The sequence below is a fragment of the Prionailurus bengalensis genome, chromosome C1 (genome assembly GCF_016509475.1).
Source record: "Prionailurus bengalensis isolate Pbe53 chromosome C1, Fcat_Pben_1.1_paternal_pri, whole genome shotgun sequence".
NCBI classification, from domain to species: domain Eukaryota; kingdom Metazoa; phylum Chordata; class Mammalia; order Carnivora; family Felidae; genus Prionailurus; species Prionailurus bengalensis.
In genome coordinates, this window is record NC_057345.1 from 106005468 (window position 1) to 106028450 (window position 22983).

The 22983-nt window shown below is 37.0% G+C and overlaps 1 protein-coding gene across 4 annotated transcripts in view; it reads right to left on the reverse strand.

The window, feature by feature from the left end:
- Nucleotides 1–22983, reverse strand: part of ARNT (aryl hydrocarbon receptor nuclear translocator) — a 79450-nt gene that overhangs the window by 47567 nt on the left and 8900 nt on the right. For all 4 annotated transcript variants that reach the window (XM_043576194.1, XM_043576195.1, XM_043576198.1 and 1 more), the window contains exon 2: nucleotides 6961–7072. In XM_043576194.1, the coding sequence (XP_043432129.1) occupies nucleotides 6961–7072 (112 nt within the window). The remainder of the gene's footprint in view (nucleotides 1–6960; nucleotides 7073–22983) is intronic.

The following is a 22983-nucleotide window of genomic DNA, read 5'->3' on the forward strand; positions in this document are numbered from 1 at the left end:
GATGTGGGGCTTGAACTCACAAGCCATGAGATCATGACCTGAGCCAAAGTCAAGAGTCAGATGCTTAACTGACTGATCCACCCAGGTGCCCCCATTTTTCATTTCTATAGGCTAAGCTAGGTTACCAGCTTTCTGAAACATATCCCAAAACAGTGATGATACATAAGGGAGTAATTTAGTATCTCAGAAAGTTATCAAATAATGCTTCTTTCCATCATACATCTAATAAACATATAATATATGCTACACTGAAGACAATGCTAGATGAGAGGAAAACAAGAGACTTGACCTCAAGGGACTGTCTATGCAACAAAAATATAAAACAAGTGAGAATAGGAAAGTGCCATGTGAGAAGCAAAACCAATATGCTATAAGACATGTATTTAGTGAAAGCAGCAGTGACTTTCAAGGGATTAGGAAGATTATAGGTAACAAAATAGGACAATCTCCTATTAATCTCTGTACTCTATTAAACTAAAATGATACCACTTTAACCCAGTGACCACTCTTGGCATCTCTATTAGTATCATAACCTCACATTCTGAGTCTCTAGATGGGTTATATACTGGGGTGCCTAGGTGGCTCAGTCGGTTCATTCCTCTTCCTCCCTGTAGCCCCCTAATCATGTGTTCAAAATCTACCTATTAACCCAATAACTCCATTTCTAAGAATCTATCCTAAGGAAATAACTCAAGAAAAAAAATTTATATACAAAGATGTTCACAGAGCATTTATTTACATCTTCAAAACAACTTAAATGTTCCAAAATAGGAAACCAAGTACATCCTCTTATATAACTATGAAAAATTATATTTATGTAAAATATTTAACAACAAGGAAAAAAAAAGGTTACATATGGTTAGGTGAAAAAAACAGGCTATATAAAACTATATAATTAGGCTCGCCTGGGTGGCTCAGTTGGTTAAGCTTCAGTCTCTTTATCTCAGGTCTTGATCTCAAGGTTGTGAGGTCAAGCCCTGTGCACTGGGGCTCTGCACTGGGCATGGAGCCCACTTAAAAAACAAAACAAGGGGCGCCTGGGTGGCTCAGTCGGTTAAGCGGCCGACTTTGGCTCAGGTCATGATCTCACAGTCCGTGAGTTCGAGCCCTGCGTCGGGCTCTGTGCTGACCGCTCAGAGCCTGGAGCCTGTTTCAGATTCTGTGTCTCCCTCTCTCTCTGACCCTCCCCCGTTCATGCTCTGTCTCTCTCTCTCTCAAAAATAAATAAACGTTAAAAAAAAAATTTTTTTAAAAAAAAACAGAAACAAAAACAGGGGTGCCTGGGTGGCTTAGCTGGTTAAGTGTCTAACTCTGGACTTCGGTTCAGGTCATGATCTCACAGTCTATGAGACTGAGCCCCACATTGGGTCTTCTGTGGCCAGCACAGAGCCTGCTTGGGATTCTTTCTCTCTGCCCTTCCCTGGCTCATTCTCTAAGTAAATAAATAAAAACTTAAAAAAAAATACAAAATACAAAAAAAAATCTATATAATTATATGATTACAACTACTAAAAAGATCTACATATAAAGAATGAAGGAATTACACTAAAAAAAATGATAGGACATGACTTGGGGCAATAGGATTATTGCTATTTTATTCTTTCCATCTTCCAATCTTTCTTTAAAAGAATGTGTATTACTTCTTTTAATATATTTTCCTGATGGGGCGCCTGGGTGGCTCAGTTGGTTAAGCATCTGACTCTTGATTTTGGCTCAGGTCATGATATCATGGTTCATGGGCTTAAGCCCCATGTCAGGCTCTTTCACTGGCGGCATGGAGACTGCTTGGGATTCTCTCTCCCTCTGGCGCTCCCCTGCTCATGCTCTCTCACACACGTTCTCTCAAAATAAATAAATAAACTTAAAATTTTTTTTTCCTGATTACAACATACATTCATTTCAGAAAATCTAGAAATTAAAAAAAAAAAAAATCCCCCCATAATCTCATCATCTAGAAATCTGATGAGTATCCCTTCAGTTTTGCTACGCACACGTTATACATATTTCTTCCTGACAGAGTGATATATTACATAAATTGTAACCTTCCAATATATTGTGAACATTTTCCTGTACTGATACATATCTGTCACTTCTAAAGTTTATTTTTTATCTTGAGAGAAAGAACACACAGGTGCACGGGGAGGGGCAGAGAGGGAAAGAATCCCAAGCAGGGGCTCAACCTCACCAACCCTGAGATCACAACCTAAGTTAAAATCAAGAGTCAAACACTTAGTTGACAGAGCCATCTAGGCACACCGTGTACTGATACATACTTGTCACTTCTAATAGCTATACAATACTCCATTTTCAAATATAATACGTAATCCCCTAATTTTGATATTTATATCATTTCCAATTGTTTGCTATTATACAAAAACATAAACTGTGTTTAAGAGAGTGTACTCTGAAGCTAACCCCCCTAACCTCCCAAGGTTCATATCAAAGATCTTCCATTTACTGGCTTTAGAACCTTGAGTAAGTTACTTATTCAGTGAGTTAAAAATGTGTAAAACTCTTGGAGACGTAGCAACTCTTAAAAAGTTACTCATGTTACCACCTAAACCCAGGGATCACTCTTGCATTACTATTAGTGGGTGAAATTTAAAGACTAGTTGTAATACTGGTTCCACAGTTTTTAAAAGGAAAGAAAGAAGAGAAATTTAACACCAAAAAATGGACAAAATACTACCAATTCTCTCAGGCTTTTCTAAAGCAACCTCTTTTCTGAAGCTTTTCCAATCTTTACTAATTATGGGATTTCCATACCATACACAAAAATACACAGTACTGTAAGCATTCCTTTCTTAGCAAACTTGGCATATTCTACTTTGTACTCTATTTATATGTATAATGATTATTCCCTTCAGGACATAAGCAACTTAAAGACAAGAACCGTATCTTATTTATCTTTGTATCATACTAGCAATCAGCACAATATCTTATACTAATTAGGCAATCAATAAATACTTCTGGAAATACATAAATACATACACGCTTCTGGAAATGAATGGACTCTGCATTCCAAACCAAGCAACATATCAATACCTTAGTGGAGAAATACACTGCAGTTCAGCATTCTCTAATTTTGAAAATGCAGACACAAAGTTTAAAGAAAACTGAGTTTTCTCAGCAACCATGAAATCTTTGGGCTTTGCAGACATTTCTGGTTTTACTGGTTTCACTACTTTCAGGAAAAGGAGGCATTTAAAGCAACAATCATAAGGATACTCACTGGGCTTGAGAAAAGAAGCATCAGTGAGACCCTTGCAACAGAGATAAAAGAATTAAAAAAGAATCAATCAGAGATGAAGAATGAAATGAAAAAGATTGGAAACAGACTTGATGCAATGAACAGGAAGCTGGAAAAAGCAGAGGAATGAATTACTGATCTAGAAGACAAAATAATAGAAAGTAATAAAGCTGAACAAAAGACAGAATTATGCAAGACAAGAATAGACTTAGAACTCAGGGACTTGATCAAACAATGGTAACATATGTATTATAGGAGTCTCAGAAAAAGACAGAGAAAAGGGGGCATAAAATTTATTTCAAGAAACGAAAGCAGAAAACTTCCCTAATCTGGAGAAGGAAACAGACCTCCAGATCCAAGAAGCACAAAGAACTCCCATCAAAATCAATAAAAGGACAACACCAAGACGTACTGGAATTAAATTTGCAAACTATACTGATAAAAATACTAAAAGCACCAAGACAAAAGAAGTCCTTAATGTACAAGGGAAAACTCATAAAGCTAGCTGGAGATTAATCAACAAAAACTTGGCAAGCCAGAAGGGAGTGGCATGATATATTCAGTGTTGAATGGGAAAAATCTGGAGCCAAGAATACTCTAACCAGCAAGAGTCTATCATTGAGAAGGGGAGACAAGAGTTTCCCAAATAAAAACTAAAGGAGTTCGTGACTACTAAACCAGGCCTACAAGAAATATTAAAGGGGATGGGGCGCCTGGGTGGCTCAGTCGGTTAAGCGTCCAACTTTGGCTCAGGTTATGATCTCATAGTCCATGAGTCTGAGCCCCGTGTTGGACTCTGTGTTGAAAGCTCAGAGCCTGGAGCCTGCTTCGAAATCTGTGCCTCACTCTCGCTCTCTCTCTCTCAAAAATAAATAAAAACATTAAAAAAAAAAAAAAAGAAATATTAAGGGTGACTCTTTGAGTGCAAAGGGGAGATCAAAAGTGATAAAGGATCAAAGAAAATCTCCAGAAACAACAAAGCAAGCAATAAAGTAGCAATACACATCTACCAATAATTACTTTGAATGTAAATGGACTAAAAGTTCCAATCAAAAGATTATAGGATGATCGAATGGATAAAAACCAAGACCCTTGGGGGTGTCTGGGTAGCTCAATCGGTTGAACACCAACTCTTGATTTTGGCTCAGATCATGATCTCCCAATTCATGGGATCCAGTCCCACGTGGGAGCAGCACGGAGCCTGCTTGGGATTCTCTCTCCCTCACTCTCTACATCTCCCTGCTTGCAATCTCTCTCAAAATAAATAAATAAATAAACATTAAAAAAAAACTTAAAAAACAAAACAAGACCCTTCTATATGTTGCCTACAAGAGACTCATTTTAGACCTAACGATACCTGCTGACTGAAAGTGAGGAAGTGGAAAAGCAGCACACACATGGATATCAAAAGAAAGAGTAGCAATACTTATACCAGATAAAGTAGACTTCTTTGTTCTTGTATTGCTTTAGTCTTGCTTTGGTATCAGGGTAGTACTGACCTGGTGGAATGATTCTGAATGTGTTCCCTTTATTCCATTATTTGTAAGATTTTGATAAAGATTGTCATTAATTTTTTTTTTTTTTTTAATGTTTGGTGGGGTTTGCCAATGAAACCATGTGCCTCAGGTTTTCTGTGCTGGGAGATTTTTGATTCCTAAATTCAACGTTCATTCATGTCAGTGGTCTAAGAAGACTTCCTACTTGTTGCATTCAAGACTCATAATTCAGGGGCACCTGAGTGGCTCAGTTGGTTAAGCGTCTGACTTCGGCTCAGGTCATGAACTCATGGTTCATGAGTTTGAGCCCCGTACTGGGCTCTGGGCTGACAGCTCAGAGCCTGGAGCCCGCTTCAGATTCTGTGTCTCCCTCTGTCTGCCCCTCCACTGCTTGCACTCTGTCTCTCGCATTGTCTCAAAAATAAACATTTTTTAAAAAAAATTTTTTTAATAAAAAAAAAGACTCATAATTCAATCTTGGTAACTTGTATGTTTTTAGGAATTATCCGCTTTTGTTTTTTCCTAAATTATCAGATTTGATAGTATATAATAGTTTATAGTAATCTATGTTATCTATTGTATTTCTGTGGTTACCTGTTGTATTGTTTTCTCTTCCATTTTAGTACTCATTGTAGTTTTTGAGTCTTTTCCCCTTAGTTAATGTTAAAATAATTCCAATTTTGTTTACTTTTTTGGAAAAACTGGTCATTACTTTCAATGTTATGCTATTGTTTATTATGGTCTTTATTTCTGATTTTTCTTTGTTATTTCTTTCATCTCCTAAATTTCAGCTATGTTTCTTTTTTTTCTAGTCCTTTGTGGTGTAATGTTAACTTGTCTTGAGGTTTTTTGTTTTTTTTTTTTTTTTTTCCAACATTTATTTATTTTTGGGACAGAGAGAGACAGAGCATGAACGGGGGAGGGGCAGAGAGAGAGGGAGACACAGAATCGGAAACAGGCTCCAGGCTCTGAGCCATCAGCCCAGAGCCTGACGCGGGGCTCGAACTCACGGGCCGCGAGATCGTGACCTGGCTGAAGTCGGACGCTTAACCGACTGCGCCACCCAGGCGCCCCGTCTTGAGTTTTTAATACAAAGATTGACAGCACAAATTTCACTCTAACATCTGTTTTTGCTGCATCCCATAAGTTTTGCAATATTGTGTCTTCTTTTTCTTTTGTTTTGAGACATATTTTCATTTGCCATTTGATTTCTTATTTTGCCCACTGCTCATGCAGTTGCGTGTTAGTTTTTACATATTAAATATTTAACGTAAATTTACATTGTAAATTTTCCAGATTTGTTTTACTGTTGATCTTTGGTTTTTTGCCATTGTGGCTGGAAAATACACTTGGTATGATTTCACTTTTCTTAAATTTGTAATATTTGTTATGCCTTTTCTTAAGTGAATTAACCCAATGGATTCTTCTAGGTGTACTTCTATGTGTACTTGAAGAAAATGTGCATTCTATTTTTCTTGGATGGAATGTTTTATATATCTTTTAGAACCATATATTCTCAAGTATGCATCATTAAGAAATGCTCTTTTTGAAAAAAAAAAACACTTTAACTCAGGGTACTCATTTAAAATAAAGTATATTGGGGCATAGGGTGGCTCAGTCAGTCAAGAGTCTGACTCGTGATTTCGGCTCAGGTCATGATCTCACAGTTCGTGATATCAAGCCCTGCATCAGGCCCTGCACTACATTCCACTGAGTGTGGAGCCTGCTTGGGATCCTCTCTCTGCCTCTCTCTCTGGCCCTCCCCTGCTCTCTCTCTCAAAATAAATAAATAAACATTAAAAAATAAAATAAAATAAAGCATATCAGAGGGAATGTGGCAGGAACATGTGAAATAGGTGAAGGGGATTGAGAGTACACATATGATGAGCACTTGAGTAATGATGTACAGAATTGTTGAATCACTATATTGTACACCTGAAATTAATATAACACTATATGTTAACTATATAATAATTAAAATAAAAAACTTAATAAAAAATAAAATTAAAAAAAACCTGCACAAAAGAAAGTTAGATAAAAATGTTAATTCTGTGTAAGGAAAAAATCCAGGAACTAAAGAAAGATATCTGACAGAAGTGTAGTAAGTAACCAGTTGAAGTGAAAGGGTTAAGCATAGCCAAGAGGATTCAGCCACTAACTAAATCAGGCTGGCTTACAGGAGAGACACTCACAACACATGATATCCAAACTCACCCTGATCGCCGCTTAATAGCCCTGTGGACAATGGCTCCTCCACCTTGAATCCCAGCCCCAGGGTTTCCTGAGGCAATGGCTGGACCCAGTGATGGTACATCTGATGTCATTTCTATCAAAGAAAAATGGAAATATACATTTAAAAAAGATAGTCCTGTCTTCTTATCATCATCATCATCAAGTTAGCTTCTTGGAAGAAAGGCTCAAGCTATGGGTGAAATCTCAGTAGTTTGCTAGAAAACCCTTATGCTCATATCCACATTGCTCTTCTTAAATTCTTACACTGGTGAAAGTATACATTCCCTACTTCACTTCTCCCTGCTTCACAGAGTTTGGAAAAGGGAGTACTATATTCTATCTGCAGCCTTTACTTTTAAAAGCTTGTGAGGGGCGCCTGGGTGGCTCAGTCGGTTAAGCGTCTGACTTCAGCTCACATCATGATCTCACAGTTTGTGGGTTTGAGCCCCACATCGGGCTCTGTTCTGACAGCTCGGAGCCTGGAGCCTGTTTCAGATTCTGTGTCTCCCTCTCTCTCTGCCCCTCCCCTGTTCATGCTCTGTCTCTGTCTCAAAAATAAAAAATAAACAGTAAAAAAAAAAAAAAAAATTAAAAAAAAAAGCTTGTGATAGTGACATAATGTTAATCTAAAACACACATACACACACACAAAATTAGTTTATACATTTTACTCATGCAGCAAACATGTAACATATCCTTTCACTTATTTTATTTGGAAAATGAAAAACAAACAAACAAACTGGAATTCTAACTCTACCTAGCAATATAACAAAGCCTCACTCACCTTTCTCTTCCTAAAGTGGTGCCAGTGAAAGCTGGCTAAAACAGGTTTAAATGAGATCCAATGTCACATAACACAAGAATACCCAAGCTTCAATTTAAAAAAAAGAAAGAACCATTCATCATACCAAGAACCAAGAAGATTTCAAATCGAATGAAAAATAGCAATCAGTAGATGCCAACAATATGGCATAAATGTTAGAATTATCTCACAAGATTCTAAAAGCAGCCACAATAAAAATGCTTCAACAATTACTAACACAGTTGAAACAAATACACAAGTTGAAAGCCTCAGCAAAGAAAGTCTAAACAAAGATAAGATATAAAGAAGAATCAAATAGAAATTTTAGAACTGAAAAATAACTGAAATAAAGTTAAGTGGATTGATTCAACAGCAGAATAAAAGGAACAAAGAGAAGAATCAGTGAAATGTAAGACACAACACTATAAATTACCCATTAGAGTCCTGAAAAAGAGAAGAGAAAGAGGACAAAGCTGAAAAATAGTATCTGAAAAGTTCCCAAATTTGTCAAGAGATGTAACCTACAGATTCAAGAAGTTGAGTAAACCCCAAAAGGACAAACCTAAAGAAATCCATCCCAACACATAACAATTAAACTTCTAAAAAGTAGCTAGAGATAAATGATACTTATAGAAGAAAAATAATTCACAACAGCAGAGTTTTCATCAGAAACCATGGAGACAAAAAAATGTGACATGATATCTTTTAAAGTTAAAAAAAAAAAAAAAAAGTCAACCCAGAATCCTACACCCTGTGAAAATATCATTCAGGAATGAAGGAGAAATCAACACAGTCTCTAATGATTTAAAACTAATGAGCACTTGCCACCAACAGACCTATCCTAAAAGAATGGCTAAACAAAATTCTCTAAACAGAGAAGAAATCACATAACAAGGAATTTTGGAACACAACACATCAACATATATCAAAGAAATAAAAAAAAAAACACAATATGCAAAAATATGGGTAAAATCAATAGGCTTTCCTTCTCCTTTGAGTCCTCTACATTATGTTTAATGATTGAAGCAAAAAAAATACAACACTATCTGTTTCTAAATGAATACAGAAAAAATAATTAATACCAATTACAAATGGGGATATTAAAGGGTGGTAAGATGTCAACACTTAAAGTGTTAAAATGACACCAACAGACTGTGATGTTATGAGACATAATGCAATGCTCACTACAGCAATTACTGGAAAAGGTATACAAGGTGATACACCAGCAAACATAAACAAATCAAAATGGGATTCTTACTTAAGATTTTTTTTAGGTTTTTTGTTTGTTTTTTAGTAATCTCCATTCCCAATATGATGTGGCTCAAACCCACAACCGCAAGATCAAGAAATGCACACTCTTCCAACTGAGCCATCCAGGTGCCCCTCAAAATGGAATTCTAAAAAATGTTCAAATTACCTACAGGAAGGCAGAGAAAAAAACACAGAAATAAAAACCCAAACAAACAGAAAACAAAAAATAAAACAGCAAACTTAAGCCCTAACATATTAATAATTTTATGTAATTAATATAAATATACCAATTAACAGAGATTGGCAGAGCAAATTAAAAAACATAACCCAACTCCCAACTACATGCAGTCCACAAAAAAGTTGCTTCAAATATAACAGCAGAGACAGGTTGGAAGCAAAAGAATGAAAAAAGATATATCATGTAAACACCAATCAAAGGAAAGCAAGAGTAGCTATATTAATAATCAGATAAACCGACCACAGACAAAGCACATTATATAATATTCAAGCCACCAAGAAGACAGTTGGTATGTATGTACCAAACAACAGAGCTCCAAAATCTGTTAAACAAAAACTGACATAACAGAAAGAAGAAAATAATTATAGTTGGAGATGTCAACACCCCTCATTCAACTGACAGAACAATTAGACAGAAAATCAGCAAAGATTAAAAAAAAAAAAAAAAGACAGCCTCAACAAACAGGGTCTAATTAACATTTACAGAAAGATTCCACCACACAATAGCAGGTACACATTCTTATATTCTTTATATTCTGTCCCCAGAATATAAACCAAGATAGAATATATCCTGAGCCATTAAACAAACCTCAACAAATTTACAAGAATGAAATCACAGATTGTATTCTCCAACTACAATGGAATTAAACTAGAACTCAGTAACAGAAAGAGAACAGGAAAATCACCATACACTTGGACACTAAACAACACACTTCTAAAAAAAAATCAATGAATCGAAAATGAAGTCTCAAAGGAAATACAAAGTACACAGAAATAAAATATGAATGTAATCACAAAACAGTAAAATTTGTGGGACATAGCAAAAGCTGTACTTAGAGACAATTTTATTGCGCTAAAATGCTTATAGTGGAAAGAGGAAAAGTCAAATAATCTAAGTTTCCATTTTAAGAATCTAGAAAAAGAACAAAATCAGGGCGCCTGGGTGGCTTGGTTGGTTGAACGTCCAACTCTTGGTTTCAGCTTGGGTCGTGATCCCAGGGTTGTGGGATTGAGCCCCACATCAGGCTCCAGGCTGAGTGTGGAGCCTGCTTAGGATTCTCTCTTTCTCCCTCCATCCCTCTCCCCCACTTGGGCTGTGTGCTCTCCCTCTCTCAAAAAAAAAAAAAAAAAAAAAAAAAAAAGAACAAAATAAACCCAAAAGCAAGCAAAAGGAAGTAATAGACAACATAAATCAATGAATTTGAAAACAGAAAAATATTTTTAAAAAAATAAATGAATTCAAAGCTGGTTCTTTAAATAGATCAATAAAATTGACAAGCCCTCAGTTAGACACAAAAAAAACCCCACTACCAGTATCAGAAATGAAGGAAAAAAATGAAACAAAAAAAGGGATATCACTACAGACTTTGAAGAAACCAAAGAGATAAGTGGTAATTCTAGGAACAACTTACAAATGTAAATTTGACAACTTGGACAAAACAGACAATTCCTTAAAAAAAAAAAAAAAAAAAATTTAACTAAAACACCTGACCCCACATAAAACAGATGACTTGAATGGTCCCATAATTATTAGGAAACTGAATCCATAATTTAAAGACTCTCAAAAAAGAAATCTCCAGGTCCAGACGGAATGAATTTTACCAAACATTTAGAGTTAATATCATTTCTACACAATCTGCTCCAGAAACTGGTTGAGAAAGGAGACACTAATTCACCTTATGAAGCTAGAATTACCCTGATACCAAAACCAGGCAAACTCACTACAAAAACAAAGAAACAAACTGACAAAAAGCTAGAGCTCAGGGGCACTTGGGTAGCTCAGTCAGTTAAGCATCCGACTCTTGATCTCAGCTCAGGTCTTGATCTCACAGTTGTGAGTTCAAGCCCCACGTTGGGCTTTGCAATGGTTGTGAAGCCTACATAAAAACAAACGAGATCAATACTCCTCATGAAAACAAATACAAAACTTTTTTTTTTTTTTAGTTTATTTATTTTGAGAGAGAGAGAGAGTACACACATGTGAACAGGGGAAGGGCAGAGAGAGAAGGAAAGAGAGAATCCCAAACAGGCTCCACGCTGTTAGTGCAGAGCCCAATGTGGGGCTCAATCCCACGAATGGTGAGATCATGACCTGATCTGGAATCAAGAGTCATATGCTTAACCAACTGAGTCACCCAGGTGCCCCAAGGAACAAAAATTCTTACTATTAGCAAATAAAATTTAGCAATATGCAAAAGAATTATACAACATGACCAAATATGATTTATTCTAGAGAAGCAAGAATACTGGCTCAACATTTAATTATCAACCAACATAATCCACCATACTGCCAAAGAAGAAAAATAACAAATGATCCATCAACTTATGCAAGAAAGCATTTGATAAAATTCCACACTAATTCTGCTTAAAAAAAACAAAACAAAACAAAACAAAAAAACACAGAAAAATAAGAATAGAGGGAAATGTCCTCAACCTGGTAACAGAATCTACCCCCTACCACCAAAAAACCCAAAATAAAAATAAATAAGTAAGTAAGTAAGTAAAGAAGCCTAAAGTTAATATTATGCTTAACGGTGAAAGACAATGCTTTCTACGATTGGCAACTAGGCAAGAATGTTCCATCTCATCACCAAATCAAACATAGTGTGGGAAGCTCTAGCCAGTGCAAAAATGCAAGAAAAGGAAACAAAAGGCATAAAGATCAAAAAGGAAGATATAAAACTGTCCCCATTCACAGATGGCATGATTGTCTTTGCAGAAAATCCTAAGGAGGGGTGCCTGGGTAGCTCAACCAGTTGATCATCCAACTTTCTATTTCAGCTCAGGTCATGATCTCACATCTCATGGCTCTGTTCATGAGCTCAAGCCCCACATCAAACCTGTGCTGACAACACGGAGACTGCTTGGCATTCTCTTTCTCTCTCTCTACCCCTCCCCTGCTCGAGCATGTACGATCTCTCTCAAAATAAACTTAAAAAAAAAAAAAGTAGATCACTTATATATTGCTGGTGGATGTAATATAGTACAGCCACACAGCCACTCCAGAAAATAGTTGGAAGTTTCTTTAAAAAATAAACATGCCACTAACATACAAACCACCACTACACCAGTGGGTGTTCATCCCCCAAAATGAAGACTGTATCTACACAAAAACCTGTCCACAAATGTTTATAATACTTTTATTTGTAATAGCCAAAAACTGGGGGTGGGGGGGGTGGGGGGTGGTAAGTCCTTTAATAGGTGGACTACCTGTGATATACACCCAAATCACTGAATACTACTCGGCAACAAAAAGGAATGGAATATTATTACTACACACAACTGGATGAGAATCACGTGAGTGAAAAAAGCCAACAATAAAAGCTTACATTATGTATAATCCTATTCATAAAATACTCTTGAAATGACAAAATTATAGAAATAAGGGACAGATTGGGGTTGCCCAGAGGGAGGGGGAGGGCACAAAGAAAGGTGTGGCTTTCAAAAGGCACCATTAGGGACCCTTGTGATGGTAGAAATCTGTGTCTTGGTCGTGATGGTGCCTATTAGTTTTGCAAGACACTATCATTGAGGGAAACTGAGTTAAGGGTAGGAGATCTCTGTATTACTTTTCATAACTGTATATGAACCTAAAATTATCTCAAAATAAGAAGTTTGGGGACACCTGAGTGGCTCAGTCAGTTGAGTGTCCAACTTCGGCTCAGGTCATAATCTCACGGTTTGTGGGTTCAAGCCCCACATGGGGCTTGCTGCTGTCCACACAGAGCCTGCTTCAGATCTCTGTCCCCCTCTCTTTCTGCCCCTCCCCCACTGGTACACACACTCTCTTTCTCAAAAATAAGCAAACCTTTAAAAATAATACGTTTAGAGGCACCTGGGTGGTTCTATCAGTTAAGTGTCCAGCTTTGGCTCAGGTCATGATCTCACGGTTTGTGGGTTCCAGCCCCATTTTGGGCTCTGTGCTGACAGCTCAGACCCTGGAGCCTGCTTCGGATTCTGTGTCTCCCTCCCTCTCTGCCCCTCCCCTGCTTACACTGTCTCTGTCACTTTCTCTCAAAAATAAACATTAAAATAATAGTAACATTTAGTTTAAAAGTTTTTAAAACACTTTTATCGCTTCTCGGCCTTTTGGCTAAGATCAAGTGTAAAGGTTTTTAAAACACTTTTAAAGTCATATACTTCATCTTCTTTTTGAACTTTAAAATCTGTAAAGTACTATTAAACAATTCATGAAATTAATTCAATGACATTAAACTTATATAGTAATTTTGAAAGAAGAGCATCATGACTTTGAATTTCCTCATCCAGGAATATAGTATGTGTTAAATTTATTCAGATCTTTTCTAATGTCCTTTAATAAAATTTTACAGTCTTTCTAAGTCTTATGTATTTCTTCCTCTAATTATTTTTAGGTAATTTATAGTTACTAGTATTATTGTGAATTAAATCATTTTTCCATTTCAACTTCTAACTGGTTTTTGCTAGAATAAAACAAAACTACTGATTTCAGTATATTTATATTGTATCCAAATTACTAATTTGTCTTACCTAAAAGTATTTAATTTATTGGATTTTTTTAGTATAAAATCACATCATCTACAAGGAATGATTATTTTACCTTTCCTTACTCAATATTTACAGTATTTTGTTTTCTTCTCTTACAGCATTATTGCAAGGTTCTTAATCCATGGGTCAATGGATAAAACCCTCCCTCCACCAGGGGAGGATGGTTTGTGAACTTGGAGGAAAAATGTTATCTTTATTCTCATTAATCTCCAACTGAAATCTAGCATTTCCTTCAACCATGAAAGTACACAGTAAACCACCACAGTATTAGTAACTGTGACTGTCATCAGTAGGAATCAGATATTTTTATATCACAATTACTAAAAATATTTAGGATTAACATCCAATACTACTCAAAAATAGGGTAATTATGGGATGCCTGAGTGGCTGAGCCTCCAACTCATGATTCTGGCTCAGGTCATGATCCCAGGGTCGTGGGATCAAACCCCGTATCAGGCTCTGCACTGATAGCACAGAGCCTGCTTGGGATTTTCTCTCTCTCCCTGTCTCTGCCCCTCCCCTGCACAAGCATTTAAAATAAATAGACTTTTTTTTTAACATTTATTTTCCTGAGAGAGAGAGAGAGAGAGAGAGAGAGAGAGAGAGAGAGAAAGAGTGAGCAAGGGAGGGGAGAGAGAAAGGGAGACAGAATCCGAAGCAGGCTCCAGGCTCAGAGCCGTAAGCACCGAGCTGTCAGCACAGAGCCAGATGCAGGCTCAAACCCACAAACTGTGAGATCATGACCTGAGCCAAAGTCAGATGCTTAACCGACTGAACCACCCAGGTGCCCCTGTAATATTAACATTTTTAAATATTTTTATTATTTAAGTGCATTACTATAGAAAAATTAGAAAAGATGCAGTAAGCCAGGAGATAAAACTTTTCAATCTCTATAGTTCCACTATATATTGCTATTTTATGCACTGAATAACTAAGGGATTATCTAAGAAAGGTTCAACAAGGAGAGCAAGCTGTCTCCTTGTATTCCAGCTTTTCCAAGCACGTGCCAGCTGAGTCTAAGGGTTCCAACATGGCCGAAGAAGCAGAGCCTTTTATTTAGGGGTAAGGGTGACATAAAAGTGAGGTAAGAATTTTTTTTACCTACAAAGCAGAAGTTCTGCTCCTGAGTTTTACAAGGAGTAAAGGGGGAGTAGAGAGTGCATGGATAGTAATACCTAACACTTTTTTCTCAGCCCTCACTGTGGGTTAGGCACTACTGTGAACAACATGTGTGCCTCTCATTTATTCCCATAATGACCCAAAGGAAATGAGAAAGGGTTCAACAGTTCTCACCAAAGACGTCCACGTCCTACAAAAGGTTAAGCAACTTTGATCTAGACAATCTCCAAAGCAAACGTGGATATATCTCTGACTTATCCATGATTTCATTGGACTTAATTTGGGGGGGGGGGGGGTAGTTCTATGGATTTAACAGCTTTTTTTAAAAAGCAGGAATGGATTTTTTTTAATCTGAAGCAAATACTTTTGTAAAGTATTTATTAATATAAAAGTTTTTTCTTTGTTTGCTAATGACATAAATTATAGAAGTTTTCTCAGGTTGAACCATCTTTTGAGTTCCTGGACTAAACCTTACTCAATAATTCCAGAAGACTGAATAATCTAAAACTCCATGTCCACCTAGAATCTCAGAATGGGACCTCACTTGGAAACAGGGTCTCTGAAGATATAATTAGCTAAGACTGGGTCGAAATGGGTTAGGGTGGGCTCTAAATTCAATGACTACTCTCTTTATAAGAGCAAGGAGAGAAACCTAGATACAGGGAGACAGAAAACAGAGTGACATGTCCATAAGCTAGAGAAGATGGAGAGATTTCTGCCTCAGAGACTCCAGAAGGAACCAAAGCTACCAACATCTTCATTTCATATTCTGAGCCTCCAGCACTGTGAAAGAGTATTTTGTTTGTTTGTTTTAAACCCCCAAGTATGTGAATTTGCCACAGCAGGCCTGGGAAACTAATACAATAATGATGTATGATTCTTTTAACATACTCTGGATTTGATTTACTAAGATTAGCTCCTTTTAAATTTTTTTTTAACGTTTTTATTTTATTTTTGAGACAGAGAGAGACAGAGCATGAATGGGGGAGGGTCAGAGAAAGAGGGAGACACAAAATTGGAAACAGGCTCCAGGCTCTGAGCTGTCAGCACAGAGCCCGACACGGGGCTCGAACTCACGGACCGCGAGATCATGACCTGAGCCGAAGTCAGACGCTTAACCGACTGAGCCCCCCAGGTGCCCCAAGATTAGCTCCTTTTAAATGGAAGAAAAAACTTAGGATAGCATAGTTAAGGAATATTCTTATTCCACTGAAGTCAAGTACCTTCTACTCAGATCACAATTTGACAGATATTACAGAAAAACAATAAATATAACATATTTTAGTCAGTCAACATAGTCTCCCAGATTTACCAAAAAGCTACTTCTAAACATAACTTCCTTTCCTGAAATATGAGAATAATACAAATACTAAGTTCACTGAAAACAGGACTGAGGAAATCAGAACTGATAAAAAAGCATTAGAAGCTGAATAGACAAGGGGTGCCTGGGTGGCTCAATTAAGTATCCAACTCTTAATTTCAGCTCAGGTCATGATCTCAAGGTTGTGAGATCAAGCCCCTCCCTCTCCCTCTGCCCCTCTCCCACTTTCTCTCTTAATAAAAGAAAAAAGTTGAATACATAATATGAACATTTGTTCATAAAGAAATACTGGAACAATAATTCATCATATCCTTAATGTCTAAAATATGAGTCACTTTGGGAGCCACCTGCAGCCGGTTAAGCATCCGGCTCTTGATTTCGGCTCAGGTCATGATCTCACAGTTCGTGAGTTCAAGTCCCACATCAGGCTCTATGCTGACAGTGCAGAGCCTGCTTGGGATTCTCTGTCTCCTTCTCTCACTTCCCCTCCTCCAGTCGTGCTATCTCAAAATAAATACATAAACTTTAAGCAAAATAAAATATGAATTACTTTGGATATGTTTTTAATTTTTTCTTTATTATTCCTAAAATCTACCTCCAAACTATATTTACAATAAACTGCACCTAACCTAAAAACACAAAACCTCTTTTATGCATGTCTTTTATTATAAGTCCAGGCATTTATAACTGCCCTTAATACTGGATAAAGAATGTACTTAAGTACAATTAAAATGATGACTTATCATTGCAAACTACAGTAATCAAAAACAGTATGGTACTGGCACAAAGATATACATACCAGTGGATTAGAGAGTCTAAAAATAAACCATTATATGTATAGTTAAATGATTTAACAAGGGTTCCAAGACAATTCAATATTTTTTTTTTAACAAATGGCAAAGGAAAAACTGTATATCCACATACAAAAGTACCCTTACTTACATCACATATACGAATCAGCTCAAAATAGATCAAACACCTAAATGTAAGAACTAAAGCTAGTAAACTCTTAGAAGAAAGCACAGGAGGAAAAGTATCATGACAATGAATTTCGTAACTCCTTGAAGACAATTTGCAAGATGAAAAAAGTTCTGGAGGTGGATGGTGGTGATGGCTGTACAACAATGTGAATAAACTAAGGGCACTGAACTGTACACATAAAAATGGTTACAGTAGCAAATTTTATGTTATGTGTATTTTGCCACAATAAAAAAAAAAACTATAATATATCAGAAAAAAATTTTTTCCAGAAAAATTTTGAAGTGGCTCTGTATCACTGAAATGGAAGGTTATCTACCATATATGATTATAGAAAAAATAAGCTACAGAAAAAAACATATAAAATGTTCTTTTTTAAAATTTATATGTATAACAAAAGCCTGGAAGAACTCATTTAATATTAACTGCATGCCTACTATATGCCAGGCACTGTTGCAGATCCCAGATATAAAGCAATAAATAGAACAAAGATCCCAATACTTACGAACTTTATATGCTAGTGGGAGAGAGAAATCAACAAGAGAAATAATTAAAATGTAAACCGGATGACAATATGAAAGTGACATTTTATAGGAAAAAATAGATAAATAACAAATTTCATATGGTTCAAACTAATAATTTGTTATACAGTGATAAATAGGGAGAAAAATAAACTATAGGAAGTCAAATCAGAAGTATATAAAGGTCGGGACACCTGGGTTGCTCAGTCAGTTAAGCAGCCGACTTCACCTCAAGTCATGATCTTGCAGGTTGTGAGTTTGAGCCCCGTCCGACTACACCTGAAGTCATGATCTTGCAGTTCATGAGTTTGAGCCCTGCATAGGGCTCTGTGCTGACAGCTGGGAGCCTGGAGCCTGCTTCAGCTTCTGTGTCTCCCTCTCGCTCCCCCTCCCCTGCTCGCACTCCTTGTGTGTGTGTGTGTGTGTCTCACAAATAAACATTAAAAAATATATATTAAAAAAAAAAGAAGTATATAAGGTTGAAGGATAGGAGGACGACAATTTTATTTTTTTAATTTTTTTTTTAACGTTTATATATTTTTGAGACAGAGAGAGACAGAGCATGAACGGGGGAGGGGCAAAGAGAGAGGGAGACACAGAATCTGAAGCAGGCTCCGGGCTCTGAGCCATCAGCCCAGAGCCCGAAGCGGGGCTCGAACTCACAGATTGCGAGATCATGACCTGAGCTGAAGTCAGACGCTCAACTGACTGAGCCACCCAGGCGCCCCAGGACAGCAATTTTAGATAGTGAGGAAAGACATCATTGAAAAGGTAAGAGGAAATAGGAGATAAGAAAAGGAGATAAAGGAATTAACCATGCAGGTATCTGGAGAAAATGCATTCCAGACAGAGTGCAAAGACACAGGGTGAGAACATGCCTGTTAAGTTCTAGAAATAGTATGGATGATATCATGGCTAGAATGAAGTGAGCAAAGGTTACACAATAAACTAATAGTGGTTATCTCTGAGATGGCATTTAGAGACTTCTACATTTAATTTTCTGTATATCCATATTATTTTGTCTTTTACATTAAGCATATATTACTTTTATAACTGGGAAATACATGATCCCAAGTTTTTATTTATTTATTTTTATTTTTATTTTTTTTTAACGTTTATTTATTTTTGAGATAGAGACAGAGCATGAACGGGGGAGGGGCAGAGAGAGAGAGGGAGACACAGAATCGGAAGCAGGCTCCAGGCTCTGAGCCATCAGCCCAGGGCCCGATGTGGACCTGAGCTGAAGTCGGACGCTTAACCGACTCGACTGCGCCACCCAGGCACCCCGATCCCAAGTTTTTAAAAAACAAAATGAATGTGTGTGTGTGTGTGTGTGTGTGTGTGTGTGTGTGTGTGGCATGCATTGAAAATCTGAGAGAACACAGCTCAAACTTTACAATTAGATAAACCTGGATTCCAATCCTAGGGTTACCACTTACCACATGTATGAACATAAGCAAATTACTTAATCTTTCTGAGTTCATCTGTAACATGCAACTAATAATAATACCTACCTTTAAGGAAGATTATATTAGATACTGCAAGTGAAAAGTACTTAGCATAGCATCTGACACAGTGTAAGTAATACTTAAATAGTAGCTTTATAAATATATATCAAACACCAAAATGTTAACTGATTTTGCTATTATTAACTTTTTCATTACAAAAGTAATATATTAAAATACGGATATATAGGGTGCCTGGGTGGCTCAGTCAGTTAAGCATCCGACTCTTTATCTCAGTTCAGGTCTTGATCTCAGGGTCTTGAGTTCAAGCTCTACACTGGGCTCCACATTGGGCGTGGAGCCTACTTAGAAAAAAAAAATATATATATATATATATATACTGCACACACACACACAATATTATAGATATACAGAAAATGCTATACATATCCAGAAAACCAAATGTGAAAGTCTCTAAAAATATTCAACAATACAGAAGCAAACAATCAAAAGTAAAATCCTTGGGGCACCTGGCTGGCTTAGAGCATGCAACTCTTGATCTCAGGGTCATGAGTGCAAGCCCCACACTGGGCATGGAGACAACTTAAAAAAAAAAAAAAAAAAAAAAAAGATTAAATAAAATAAAAGTAAAATCCTCTACACACGTACTCCAATCCCACCTCCCCCCTATGGTATTAATATTTTGAAACCTTCCAAATCTTTTTCTATATATCATATATTATAGCTTGGGTAATTTTTACATAAGATAGGGAGAGATCATATTATATTTATTCTGAATCTTGTTTTTTCCATGTAATAATATACTGGAAGGTGTGTCATGTCAATAAATACAGGTAGCACACTCTTTTTAATAGTTATAGGGTACTTCACAGTACAAATGTATATATTTATGACATTCAAACTATCACTATCATAAATGTTTCAATAAATATAACTGTGTATCTTTATGCGTGGTAACAGTATTTCTACACTAACAAATTTCTGAAAAGGACTCCCTGGATGTAAGGGAACATATTTAAAACTTTGCACATTACCCTCCAAGAAAGCTACACCAATGAAGAGCCTCACCAACAATATCACATTTTCCATGTGTCCACCAGCCCTGGGTTCTGGCAATCCTTCAAATTTTTACTGATTTTCTAGGTATAAAATGATTATCATTGTTGGTTTAATGTTCATTTATCTGTTATTAGTAAGACTGAGTATATTTTTATACTATTGCTAATACTTTTTCTATTTCATCCTATAAAATTTAAATAGTGATTACATGTAACGTCCCTAAGAAAAAGCAAAATCTTCCCATAAAAAAATAAAGCTCACTTCTAGTAATAGGTTTATATAGAATCCATGAGTTAGAGGAATTTAGAGAAAGAAAAGATGATTCTGAAATGGTTTAAATTAAGATGCGGCACAGTCTGTAGCACAGAGAAGGTGCTCAGTAACAGGAAAAAGTAAAGGAAACAGGGCAGCCAGCCAGCAGTTTCAAAAAGGTAAAGTGAATGTAGGCCTCAGAAAAAGTAAAGGAGAGGAAAAAGGCATTCCACATAGACAAAGGACATAAGCAAATCCTAAAAGGAGGTATGAAAATAGTTGTGAAGAACTGTCAGACCTATACAGAGCACAGAGTCTGTATTTGGGGAAAAAAAAATAAGATCTCAAGTGTTAATTGTGAGAAGGCCTTGACTGATAAGATAAAATCTTAGATTTGATTTAACAAAGACAAAATATATCTTTAAGTGAGAGTGACAAAAATAAAATGTAAATTAAAGATTAATCTGACATATTTAAAGTTTGAAGTAATAGAAGCAGGGAAATGAATGAGACTAACCAAAATGAGGTGATAAAGGCATAGTATGACAGTGGGATAAAAAGTAAAAGAACCTCTACAATTTTAAGCTATATAACTTCTGAATAAAAATAAGGGGGTAGGGGTGTCTGGGTGGCTCAGTAGGTTAAGTGTCCAACTTCGGCTTAGGTCATGATCTCACAGTTTTGTGAGTTCGAGCCCCATGTTGGGCTCTGTGCTGACAGCTCAGAGCCTGGAGCCTGCTTCAGATTCTGTGTCTCCCTCTCTCTGTGTCCCTCCCCGGCTCACATTCCATCTCTCTCAAAAAAATGAATAAACATTAAAAAAAAAAATAGTGAGGTAAATGTATAGATCTACTTTTTTTCTCTTCCACTAAACATTTATATAAAGAAGAAAAACAATTTTATACAAGACATAAAATCCATGGATAGAAAAAATGGAAGAAAGAAAAGAGCAACAAATTTTTGGAAACTGGAACCTTTGCCTTGATAGATCCACAAGAATTAAATCCTAGGGCACCTGGGTGGCTCATTCGGTTAAGCATCCAACTTCAGCTCTGGTTGATGGCCCGTATCCAGTTCTCTGCTGTCAGCAGAGAGCCCACTTTGGATCCTCTGTCCCACCTTCTCTCTGCTTCTCCCCCTCTGGCACACTCGCACATGCACACTCTCTCTTTCAAAAACAAAACAAAACAAAAAAAAAAAAAAAAAAAAAAAAAAAACAACTGAATCCTAAGCCAACAAAGGGAGAAGCAGAAAACTACCTCAATATATGTTAGAATCCCCCAAAGTCTCAGGAACTGGTGACTCCAGGTATAGTAGTGGGAGGTGTGTATGAATGAAAGCTAAAGTAAAAAGGATTGGTTCCGGGTGCCTGGGTGGCTCAGTTAAGCGTCTGACTTCGGCTCAGGTCATGATCTCATGGCTTATGGGTTCGGGCCCCGTGTCGGGCTCTGTGCAGCTCGGAGCCTAGAGCCTGCTTTGGATTCTGTGTCTCCTTCTCCCTTCCCTGCTTGTGCTCGCGTGCGCTCTTTCTCTCTCTCTCTCTCTTTCTCAAAAATAAACATACATTAAAAAAAATTAAAAAAAAAAAAAAAAAGGATTGCTTCAACATCTGCTTAAGCAGCAGGTGGATTTCCAGGTCCTCACCCTGTTCCTTCTAGCAGGGAAACTGCCCAATATATGGAAACAAACGAAAATGAAAATACAACAATCCAAATGCTTTGAGATGCAGCAAAGGCAGTCCTGAGAGGAAAATATATTGCAATCCAGGCCTATCTCAAGAAACAAGAAAAATTCCAAATACAAAATCTAACAGCACACCTAAAGGAAATAGAAGCAGAGCAGCAAAGACACCCCAAGTGCCCCCTTCCTTTCATTTCTAATTGTGGTATAGCTTACACAGAGCAAAGTGCAAAAATATTAATTACACAACTCAATTAATTTTTATATATGTATATACCCATGTGACCACAACCCAGATAATACAGAATACCATCACTCCAGACAGCTTTCTTTTTTTTAGGTTTTTTTTAAAGTTTATTTATTTGTTTTTCTTTTTTTTTTTTTTTTTTCAACGTTTATTTATTTTTGGGACAGAGAGAGACAGAGCATGAATGGGGGAGGGGCAGAGAGAGAGGGAGACACAGAATCGGAAACAGGTTCCTGGCTCTGAGCCATCAGCCCAGAGCCTGACGCGGGGCTCGAACTCACGGACCGTGAGATCGTGACCTGGCTGAAGTCGGACGCTTAACCGACTGTGCCACCCAGGCGCCTCTATTTATTTGTTTTTCAGAGAGAGAAAGAAAGAGAGAGAGAGACAGAATCCGCAGCAGGCTCCAGGCTCTCAGCTGTGAGCACAGAGCCCGATGTGGGACTCCAACTCACAAACCACGAAATCATGACCTGAGCCGAAGTTGGATGCTTAACCCACTGACCCACCCAGGTGCCCCCAGACAGCGTTCTTGTGCACTGTCC